The 12,389-nt window shown below is 49.1% G+C and overlaps 1 protein-coding gene across 4 annotated transcripts in view; it reads left to right on the forward strand.

The window, feature by feature from the left end:
- Positions 1–12,389, forward strand: part of LOC121276969 (aminopeptidase Q-like) — a 239,842-nt gene that overhangs the window by 180,090 nt on the left and 47,363 nt on the right. For all 4 annotated transcript variants that reach the window (XM_041185720.1, XM_041185717.1, XM_041185719.1 and 1 more), the window contains exon 12: positions 968–1,104. In XM_041185720.1, the coding sequence (XP_041041654.1) occupies positions 968–1,104 (137 nt within the window). The remainder of the gene's footprint in view (positions 1–967; positions 1,105–12,389) is intronic.

The raw sequence follows: 12,389 nt of genomic DNA on the forward strand, positions 1-12,389 counted from the left end.
AGTTAGTTGGAAAGCATTACCAATCAGAAATATTACCAATTTGGAAAAAGGAACAAAATCACATTTAGTGAAACAAACTGGGGATAGTTTTCTCATATCACATCCTTCTTAGTGAACTTTACTTGCATTTATTAGAAAGTCAGACACACGTTACACTTAATTTTCCAACCACTAATTCCCAACAATTTTCCCCATCTTCTGGGACTATGAAGTCAGATAGTTAACTCTTTACTTGAAGATTTCAGTAACACTTGTTTATTTTCTATTACCTAAGGCAAGTTAATGGGATACCTTCAAGAAAGCTCATCAGTATTGTGCAATTTGTGACAGAATTTCATGGTATTAAATTACTTCTTATTGCAACTCTCAGAATGTCCAAGTTTTTTTTATCTTTGGGGCCTGCTTAAGTACTCACCATAAGCTGATATTGCAGTCTGTGTATGATGTAGACAAAATTGCTGTTATTCAGGCATTGCATAATGTGAATGTTGCTGCATGTTGTGAATGGCATTTCCTGTTGTTGTAAAATTATCAGATGGTATTCATTCCTCTGCAGCTACAGCAGGGAACCAGAACACAAAGCAACATTAAAGGCGGAGCCAGATTGGAAATGATTCTCACAAACATTGGGTGGAAAATTGTGTCCTCCCCCATGGCAGGTTAGGTGGTGGAGGGCATTTAATTAGGCAGGAGGGGACCCCACCACCTTCCCCTGCCTCCACCCCAATTAAATCCATGGTGGAAAGGCTATGGACAGCCTTTCTGACCACTCCTGCTGCCAATTGAGGCGCTTCAGAAGGCGATTAATGCCCATCAGATCCACAAGATTTTGCCCATTGACTCCAAAATGTTGACTGTACTGAAATGGGGGAAATTGACACATGTCCAAGTACACACTACTCATTCTTCTCTATACTAAGCAGAAACTATTGTACTGTTGATTTTCATTCTCGGTGCTTGTACATAGAAACATTCTCTGGGATAAAACGTACTACAGATGAAGAATGGATCCTTCTAAATATCAATGTTTCCGGCCTCTACAGAATTATCTATGATGATTCAAATTGGCACCAGTTAATTCTACAACTAAACAAAGACCCTTCAGTAAGTTATAATCTTCTTACCCTTTTAATAACTTTTATTCATCTTCAGTACACTAAACACAAAGAATGTCAGTCAGTTTATATTGCCTTAAAATAGAATGTTCAGTTAATAATCACTGAAAACTCATAACAATAATGTTCCTTTCTAAACCACTTCTCACTTGAAGAAAGATGACTCACAGCACTTTATGGTACTGTGTTTGAAGAGCAGGAGTGTGAAAAGGAAAAAGGGCGTGGAAATATGAAAGTCAGTTGAAAGGAAGGATGTTTGTAGGGAAGAGACAGAAATGACATGATGGAAGTCCTGTGCAGACAGCCATCGGGGGAATATAGTGACTACACTAATAATGGAGTAGTGAGATGGAACAGTAAGGATAGGCCACTGCTGGAGGAGCAAAGTGTGCTTTTATGCGGCCTGCGAATGACCTCATCTGAAAACACAGTCAGTTTTCACATGTATACTGATGACACTCAGCTCTAACCTCATCATTTCCTCTCTCAACTCCTCCAGTGTTTCGAAATTTCCAGACTGCTTGTCTGACATCCAGTACTGGTTAAGCAGAAATTTCTCCCAACCAAATATTGGGAAAGACAAAAGTTATTGGGCAGAATCGTCCCAGATTTGCACTAAGTGCAGTGGCGGGTGGAAAATCAATGTTTTACCCGCCAGTCACAATAACAGCTTTTCACACTGTATCATCCCAATCCTGCCTCGGTAATTATGAGTTCCCAGGAAACACGCCATTCTGATGGTGGGCAGGCTTCGATTCATTCACCACTCCATCACCTCACCACTTCATCCTGCCGAGCGCCATATTTAAAATACAGCTGCACGCTCACCTCCCAGTGCTTCCAGCCCAGGATTACTGCAAAGAAGACATGTCCCTGAGAGGCAAGAAGACTGCAGCCCTCTGGTTTAGTGATGCATCCCTCGAGCGTCTTTTGGACACCATGGAGACCTGACCTGATGTCCTCTACCCCCGCTCTGGCTGCGGGAGGAGCAGCAACATTATCAATCCAGCTTGGGATGTGATGGCAGCAGTGGTCAGTGCCAATGCCCTGCAAAAGAGGAGAACCACCCAATGCCACAAGAGGATGAATGATCTCCTTCATTCTGCCAGGTTAAGTCACCCTTCTCATTACTCTCAACTCACATTCAAACCCATCACGCATCCACAGGCATCTTGCTCACTGCCAGTTCAAGGGACACAAGAATATAAGAAATAGGAGCAGGAGTAGGCCATTCGGCCCCTCAAGCCTGCCCCGCCATTCAATAAGACCATGGCTGATCTGCCCCAGACCTCAATTCCTCTTTCATGCCAGCTCCTCACAACCCTCAAGTCCCCGATATTTCAAAAATCTGTCTATTGCCTCTTTAAATACTTTCAGTGATCTAGCCTCCACAACTCTCTCAAGTAGAGAATTCCAGACATTCACTACCCTCTGAGAGAAGAAATTCCTTCGCATCTCAGTTTTAAATGAGTGTCCCCTTATTCTGTAACTATGTCCCCTAGTTCGAGATTTCCTCACTGGTGGAAACATCATCTCAACCCCTCAGAATCTTGTACGTTTCAATAAGATCACCCTCATTCTTCTAAACTCTAATGACTAAAGGCCTAACTTGTTTAGACGTTCTTGATAAGTCAATCCCTTCATCCCAGGAATCAACCTAGTGAATCTCTTTTGAACTGCCTCCAATGCCAGTATATCCTTTCTTAAATACAGGGACCAAAACCGTACACAGTACTCCAGGTGTGGCCTCACCAGTGCCCTGTACAGTTGTAACAAGACTTACCTATTTTTAAACTCCAGCTCCCTAGCAATACAGGCCAAAATTCCATTTGCCTTCTTAATTACTTGCTGCATCTGCATGCTAACTTTTTGTGTTTCATGCACAAGGACACCCAAATCCCTCTGGGCTGCACTTTTTTGGAGTCTCTCTCCATTTAAATAATAGTCTGCCTTTTAATTTTTCCTACCAAAGTGCATGACTTCATAATTTCCTATATCAAACTCCACCTGCCAAGTTTTTGTCCACTCACTCAACCTGTCCCCTTGCAGATTCCTTATGTCATCACAACATGCCCTCCCACCTATTTTGTTTCATCAGCAAATTTGGATACAATACACTCTGCCCCCTCCTCCAAGTCATTATATAGATAGTAAATAATTGAGGCCTGAGGACTGATCCTTGTGGCACTCCACTACTTACATCTTTCCAACCTGAAAAAGACCCACTAATGCCGACTCTCAGACTCACACCTTCAATGTCCTCATCCTATCCATGGGACCACTCACCACCCACACATGCCAGGCATACTTATCATCTGGCCTGGCAAGCATCCTGCTTACACTCTCTTCATCTGTATTCATGCAGGACAAACTGGCACACAACAAGAGGGAGAGGTCGCAGATTGGTGGAGGAATGCCCAATATCAAAGTCCTAACAGACTTTGAAAATAGAGTCATCCAGCTGATCGGCGAGGATCTGGACCAGTCCTGTGCTGACGGTGAGGTCAGTGCTGCTGTACCAAGTGAGGGTCCAACAATGCAACATCCATCAGACAACCATGCCATGAGTGGTGTGTCCTGTTCCACAGGTCACTGCCAAGCACTAATTATCTCTCCTTGCTTTTGCAGGCACATCTGGAAACAGCCAAAAGAGTCCATCATCCAGGGCCTCCAATCAAACCCCAAAGAAACCTCTGAAGAGGAATCTGAAGGCAACTTCATTGAAGACCTGCCACAGCACTCACCCACACCCTCCACCAGCACAGACACATACTTCGGTGGGACCTAGTTCTGAGTAGCCCCGGGATCACAATCTGGTGAGCACACTGCACTGTCTGACCCACAGCAGGCGGTGGCAGGGTCTTCCCAGGTTTCCAGTTTTCAGAGGACTGCTGGAGGTAGGAAATCTGCTGAGTCCGAGTCAGATGACGAGCTTCTGGACTCGGCCATACCTCAGTCACTGGAGCTGCAAAAGCAAGCGCAGGAACATCAGGAAGGGATGTCCACTGCACTCCCCAGATTGCAAGGCACAAAGGAGGAATCTGTCCAACTTCAGTCTGAGGTGATAATGCCAGAATGCTAATGCACCGAGTTCAAAACTGGTAGGATGATGGCCGCCATGAAGACCTTGGTCCAGGACATCACTCCTGCACTGCTGGGGGGTGCTAAACTCCATCGTTGACACCATAGTTGGTCTCCAGCACTGTCAACGTGAGAGTTCTGCAGGGCAGCTCAACCTCACTCCAGCTACCCCTTCTCGTCAAAGAGTCAGCCAGGGGCCCTCGGGCACCCATAGAGAGGGGGATCAGCAGGTGCATATCCTGGGGCCATCCACCCAACTGACTTGGGGAGTGTCCAGCCCATCCAAATACCCTCTTCCTGTGACCCCAGCAGCACCAGCTCTGCAGGCCGAGGAGTGTGCCATCGCCACACAGCAGGACCCCTGAAAAGTAGGCTGGGTCCCTTCAGGTCTCGGCTTTCCAGAGGATGCCTGTCAAGGTCATCACAGGCAGGGTGTAGCAGTCAGCCGGCTGACTCCACCTCCACCGTGCATGTCCGGGGAGCACCAAGATGTAGCAGCAGAGTTAGGCAAGTTCAGAAGATGTAACTCTTTTGAGACAACCAAATAAGCTAAATGAACAAAGTAAAAAGCAGTCCCTTAAAGGGAAACTGCAACAACAAAGACAAAATTTAAAGGAAACTTGTAAACATTAAACCAAAATGTGATGAACAAAGTCAATAAAACACCCCAGTCCCCACGGTGCCCACCGAGCATGGAAGGCCTTGACGGTGCCGGCAGACACCGTGTGTTCTCTCTCCAGGGACACCCGACTGTGAACATAGCCCCGGAAGAGGGGCAGACAGTTGGGCCGGGTGACCCCCTCGATCATCCGCTGCCTGGACCTGTTAATGGCCAACTTGGCCAGGCCCAGGAGCAGGTTCATGAGGAGGTCCTTCTCCCTCCCGGCCCCACTCCGCACCGGGTGCCCGTAGATCAGGAGCGTGGGACTGAACTGCAAGCAAAACAACAATAAAAGATTTTTTAAATAACTGAAAAGGGAGAGCAGCCTACAACACCCTATTTGGACATGATCCACAGACTCGACAAGGCCGCTAAAGATGCAGGTATCTTGGGAGTCCGTGAACTGACACAACCTGTGGTTGTATAGGACTGCTGCATGCAATGCCCCCCAACCCAGGTCCCCGATATAAAATGTAGAGAGCCCCCCCCACCACTGGGTACATACACTACCAGGGCATGTCTGGACAGCGGGCGAGGGCAAGGAATTGATTGGTGTGCAGCAGCAACCCATACAGGAAACCCCTCCGTGCAGTGCTAAAAGCCATGGAGGGCATTTCCACAAGACGACTCAGGTTGTGAGGCACAGGTTCCCGAGAGAGGATTCGGAGCCTGGGGCCAATGTGGAATTCCTTCCAACAGGGGTACACTCGAATGGAAGACCACCACGCACCTACACCACCTTGAGGCCCAGAATGACATAGGGGCCGAGCACAACCATCCTAAGGTCTTGAATGACATTGGCCGCAGATGCCCACAGATACGTGATGCGGCAACTCCTGTGGTAGCATCCAGCCCATTACTCTGCCATCCAGCACATCCCTGATCCTGGTCACCCCAGCAGCCACAGCCCCTCCTCTCCGCCAGCCACTGAAAAGGACAGAGGGCTGGATTCCTGAGCAGGGGTTCTCTGACGATAGCCGCTACTCCTGACGGGGGAGAGCTGCATTGCGAGGCGACCATGTTCCAGACTTTGAACAGGTCCTGGTAAAGACGGGCAATGCCTGCAAGGAACCACAAAGACCCCTCATCAGGTCTACAAACAGGAGCTGCATGTCATAACTCAGGCCATGCACCTGGCAGAAGAAATAGGTCACCAGGGCACACCCGGGGCTTGCCGTAAAGGTATCACCACAGGGCCTGAAGCTGGAAAGTCACCACTTGGGTGTGTAGGCACACCAGCGCCTGACCACCCTCCCTAAAGCACGAGCCCTCCTTTTTGGAGCAAGGGCTTGCCTCCCCATCAGGGAATTGAACCCTGGTATCCATGCATGATGGGCATAGATACTAACCACTATACTAACAAGGAGACACCGACAAGAAGATGTAACTCTTTTGAGTTAAAACCAATAAAACCAACTTAACAAAATTGGGATAAATTAGGCACAGCCCCTAATTCAGGTTCAGCTGTCAAACCAAGAACAAAGTTTAAAGGAAACTTACAAACTTTAAATCAAAATGTGATTAAAGGGGTCAACAAAACACCCCAGTCCCCGCGGTGCCTACCGGGCATGGAAGGCCTTGAGAGTGCCAGCAGATACCGCGTGCTCCCTCTCCAGGGACATCCGGCCGCGAACGTAGCCGCAGAAGAGGGACAAACAATCGGGCGGGACTCCCCCGTCGATCACCCGCTGCCTGGACCTGTTAATGGCCAACTTGGCCAGGCCCAGGAGCAGGTTCACGAGGAGGTCCTCCTCCTTCCCGACCCCCTTCCGCACCGGGTGCCCATAGATCAGGAGCGTGGGGCTGAAGTGCAAACAAAACATCAATAAAAGGTTTTTCAAATAACTAAAAAGGGAGTGCAGCCTACAACACCCTATATATGCATGGTCCACGGACTCCACAAGACCGCAAAAAGGGCACGTGTCCTGAAAGTCCGTGAACCTATGCATTCTCCTATTATAGGGGACTGCTGCATGCAACACCCTCCAACCCAGGTCCCCGATAGAAATGGGGAGGATACCTCCGTAGAGTGCCTCCCATCGGGGGCCTCCGCCGCCGGACGGCAACAAGGCACGCCAGGGCGTGTCCGGGCGGCGGACAAGGGCGAGAAAATGGAAGGTGTGCAGCAGCAGTCCGTACAAAAAGCCCCTCTTTGCCGTGCCAAATGGCACAGAGGGCATGTCCCCAAGACGGCTCATATTGCGGGGCACCAGCACCCGAGGGAGGGTTCGGGGCTTGGGGCCAATGTGGAATTCTGTCCGAACAGGGGAACGTTCAGACGGAAGACCACCGCGCACCTGGGCCACCTCAAGACCCAAAATAACGTCGGGTCCGAGCACGACCGTTCTCAGGTCTTGGATGGCATCGGCTGCGACCTGGACACTCACAGACGCGCGTCACGCCAACTCCTGCGGGAGCATCCAGCCCAGTCCTCCGCCACCCAGCACGCCCCCGATCCTGGTCACCCCTGTGGCCACAGCCCTCCTCTCCGCCAACCACTGAAAAGGACGGAGGGGCGGATTCCTGAGCAGGGGCTCTCTGACGATAGCCGCTACTCCTGACGGGGGAGAGCTGCGTCGTGAGGCGACCATGTTCCAGACTTTGATCAGGTCCTGGTAAAAGACGGGAAACGCCTGCAAGGAGCCACCGAGGCCTCTCTGTTCTATAAACAGGAGCTGCACGTCATAATTCAGGCCGTGCACCTGACGGAAAAAATACGTCGTCAGGGCACACCATCTAGGAGGAGGCTCGACGTAGAGGTATCGCTGCAGGGTCTGAAGGCGGAAAGTCGCCACCTGTGTGCGTAGGCACACTAGCGCCTGACCACCCTCCCTAAAGCACGAGCCCTCCTTTTTGGAGCAAGGGCTTGCCTCCCCATCAGGGAATAGAACCCTGGTATCCACGCATGATGGGCATAGATACTAACCACTATACTAACAAGGAGACACTGACAAGATGTAGTTGCACAGCCTGGGCACAGGTGTGAATCACTCGTACATAATGTTCATTATTGTAAATAAACTCCCAAGAATGGCTCCCTGTCTATGGCTCCTTGTTATGATGTCACTCAGATGTGAAACCTTGGTGCCTGCACAAGATAAAGGCAGGTGTCTCAGTCCAGGGCCTCTTCCCTGTGTCTGTGCAGCCTTCAGACCACAGTGATGGTCCAGCCTCACACTCCCTGAAAACATTACTGATACCTGCACCTCAATGGTGCTGGTCATTGCTGCCAGAATGTAGTGGGCAGGCGCCACAGAGTTCCATCATTCTCTCTGTGTGCTCTCAGCACCTTTAAGATGGGGCCAGCCCCATCTCTACAGCATCTATGACTAGTGACACTGTGTTCCTGAAGGAGTCAGGTGCTGAAGGCTGACAAAGGATCCGGTGCATTTAAAATTTCATGGCCGTGTCTCTATAATATGACCCTTATCATGGAGCGCAAACGTGCTGTCCTCAGTCAGACATTCTTAGAGGCTAAATGAAGATCTATGGAGTGTCCTCGCTGCATATCACCATCATCCTCCAGGAATCGAGTGACTATTAGGGCCCCCACTGTGTCCCCATGACAGGAGCCTTATCACAGAGGGTATGTGTGCTGCCATCAGCCAGACTGGAGTCAAATGTTCATAAATGCAAAGGGAAGATCTATGGTATCTCTTCACTGCACGCTGTCATCGCCCTCCATGGATCTACCAGCTATGAGGACCTCCCGAGCGCACCTGCCTCATCTGACCAGTGCAATGGCCTCATCGCCTTCATCTTTGCCTTCAAGGACCTCCTCACCCTCATCCTCATCAAAGCCGTCCTCACTGGAGAAGACAAGCAGCTCCTCCATCTCCTCCTCAGCCAGCTCCTTTCCCTCTGGCAGCGCCAGGTTGTAAAGGGTGCAGCAGATGACAACGATGCATGACACCCTCTGTGGACTGTATTGCAGGGCTCTACCAGACCGGTCCAGGCACCAAAACCTCATTTTCAGCATTCTTATGGTTTGCTCCACCAAGTTGCGAGTTGCAGCATGAGCCTCATTGTACTTTCGCTCTGCTGTGGTCTGAGGCTGTTGCATGGGTGTCATCAGCCACATCCTCTACGGGTAGCCCTTGTCCTTAAGGAGCCAACCCTGCTGCTTCTATGGACCCTGGAAGACGTCAGGGAACTGAGAATGACTGAGAATGTAGGAGTCATGAACACTCCCTGGGAATCATGTGCAGACCTGCAGAATGTATTTGTGGTGGTTGCACACCAGCTGAACATTCAGCAAGTAGAAGCCCTTGCAGTTCACAAAATGGACTGCTTGTTGACACAGAGATCTGACTGCCACATGAGTACCATCGTTGGTACCCTGCACCAGTGGAAAACCTGAGTTCTGGGCAGATCCCAGCACTCTTGCACCCTGGCTTTCCTAGTCATGGGCAAAATGCACAAAGTCTTAAGAACCTTTCTTGGTTAAGTCTGAAGGCCCCTTAATGCATCCCAAAGAGCGCTGGCTACCACTTGGATGGCCAGAGTTTAGTGCGCTGCATGGCTGCCCGAAACCCCAGTCACCTCCCCCCCACTCCACCTAACCGATTGGCAGCAGCTTTGCCCACTGGACTGCTTGCTGTGCTCTCAGCTCAGGCACAGGCATTCTCCTAACCTGCACTGCAGGGCTGCGCTGTTAGCTTGTACCAAGGGGCAGATTGGTCCAAACCTGACTGATGACATTGCAAGGACCTGAGTGTGCCTCCACCAGTGACTGCTCTAAGGAGATTGTACAACGTGCGGAGGCGTCTAATTGTTCTGCAGTTCAGGCTCATCAGTTTGTAGCCTGTGCCCAAGGGATGAAAAACTCTGGAACAGTTGGTGACACTTTCATGACTCTGCGTTGCTCGTTTGGGCAGATAAGCTAAAGGCCCAACTCCAAGCATGTAAATGTGGCTGCGTCCGAACATGCCTCAGGCTGTGGAGGAATGGTCACTTTATACAAAGCTTCCCTCATACGTGGATGCTTCCCTCCATTCCCCCACTGCAAGGACTTCTGCATTACCATCAACCACAGTGCCACCCTTGCCCCCCCCACCGCCAATTCACCTCAACCACAGAGCAGCCCTTGCCCCCCCATCCCACCCTCACCAAGTTGCCTCAACCACTGAGCAGCCCTTGCCCTCCTAGCCCCCAACTCACCCAGCTGAAGGACAGCCCTTGCTCTGACACCACAATGTCAGGCAGCCAGGAAAAAGCCCTCAACTGAATGCACAGCGCCTCGACCTTTAGATCCAACAGTCGACCGCCGCAAGCACTGCGCAACATTACTGTGCACTCATCTCCTAGTTCCCCTCAAAAGTGCAGCATGCCAGGCGCACATCTTATACATGTTGTGAAACACATTAGCGTTCCCCGGCCGATCCATCGTGGGGGGCTGATTCTGGCGAGCTGGGTTTATAATGATATGCAGATGTAATATTGTGAAGTTCCCAACGTCCAACAGCAGGGAATATGGCCCGCCATTGACGGGCAAAGCAGACAATTGCAAACTGGTTTCACGACATCATGAAACCAAGTTTTGACCTCCCTGCCATATTGTCCACTCACACTCGCCACGACACCAGCGACAGCAGGCAAGGAAAATTCAGCCCATCGTCTTTGGGCCCCACCATAAAGTCTGTTCCCTAGCCACCGTCTCTATCCCTCTTCTGGAAATTGTCTAAGGCTGCACCAGACTGTTCACAACCTTGGTCTGATTCCAAGTTGAGCTTCTGATCACATATCCATGCGATCACTAAGACCACCCATTTCCGCCCTCTCTAATATTGTCCAACTGAGCCCCTGCCTCAATTCATCAGCTGCCAAAACCCTCATCTGTGTCTTTGTTACCTCTCTTTAACTTCCAACAAACCTTAGAGTCATCAGCGCTCCTCCAATTCGTGACTCTTGAGCAGCCCTGATTTTAATCAGTCCACCATTGGCAGCAAAATTGTCAGCTACCAAAGTTCTAAACTCTGGAATTCCTTAAGTTCAAAACCTCTCTGCTTCCCTTCTACTCTTTCCTTTTTTAAGATGTTTCTTAAAACCTACCGCTTTGAATAAGCTCTTGGTTATCTGCCCTAATATCTCCTTATGTGGCTCAGAATTAATTTTGTCTGATACACGTGTTGTGAACCTGAACCCTAACCCTTGGGATATTTTACCTTAAGAAAGATGCTATGTTAATATTGTTATTAAAGTCAATTCAGGTGAACCCAAAACAGGATTTGAAGGTGAGAACCAAGATCTTTAAGTCATTCAGCATGGCACAGTAGAACCTGGAAAAGACAGGGAGTGTAAGGGTACCAGCCTTGGTGCCAGTAACAATGTTGTTGCATTTTGGGCGAGTTATAATTTGTGAAAGCCAGGAAGCCAACAAACAGAGTTAGAAAGTTTGAACCTTGAGTTAATAAAACCATTGGTAAGCAGCAGAGGAGAGAGGGGAGAGTTGGGAGAGGTAGAGGCCAGGGCCATTTTCTAGATGAAAGAAAGCAGTCTTATCAGTCTCACAATGAATTGGAGGTGGAGGCGATCCAAAAATGACCCATAATGGCTTCATTTTGCAACAATCCATGATGCCACAAATATTTGTAGGCACAGGGGGAGTGGACAGATGGATACTAAGGCAGGATTTTTTTTACAGAATCGGGAATACTTTGCGGATCTTAAAAAGTGTTGAGGAACCCAGATGCAGAAGTACCACACCCATTTCCGACAAATGTAGTTTTTGCTGGCGGGGAAGGGAGCGGGGCATGACTCATACAGGAGGGAGACCAGATGAAAGGAGAGCCATTTGAACCTAGTGCTGAGGTCAAACAGATACTATTTTGGTGGTCCAAGGGCCTTAATCCGCAGCGTGGGGGTCATGAATTGATGGAGACGATGTAAACTCTTGACGGGTAGATAAGATCCATTGAAGTGTCATAATCTGAAGCTTTTTAAATCCCCCACTTTTTACATGCGTAAAAAACAGGCTGAAAGTCAGTGAGAGTTAAGGAAAAAATCTCTGATTGACGGGCAAACTAGTATAGGTTAGAAAAAAATATTACTATCTGTTCATGCAGTTTCAATAGACACCTTTGTTGACATTTCCCAAAGCCGATTGCTATGTCATTATGAATGCTTGGTCAAGTTTCAAAACCTACAATTAGCTCAGCAGGGGATTCTGAGTTCACGCTTTCATTGATGGTTTAAAGAGGCGATATTAAAGGAATATCTGTTTTTGATGATGGGGTATGACTAGAAGATGGTTTTTACAAGAGATTAACCATTTGGGGAGATTTAAAAGCTTTGAACAGGTTTCTTGAACTGAGTTTGTTTTCCCACTTTCAAGTATGCAAGAGTGAGAGCTGTATTAGATTGCTGGAATTTTTTCTTTCCTCTTCACATGACACCTGAGGTTTGCCCATGGTGGATACTGGATGGTACTGTGGCTGTGGAGGAGGCATGGGTGTATGGGACGCATGGGTTGGCATGGTGCTATAAGGACTGGGTGGGGGTCATGAGTTGGCATAATTGGGCCAGGGGTGAGG

This window comes from Carcharodon carcharias, chromosome 4 (assembly GCF_017639515.1).
Source record: "Carcharodon carcharias isolate sCarCar2 chromosome 4, sCarCar2.pri, whole genome shotgun sequence".
Taxonomy (NCBI): Eukaryota; Metazoa; Chordata; class Chondrichthyes; order Lamniformes; family Lamnidae; genus Carcharodon; species Carcharodon carcharias.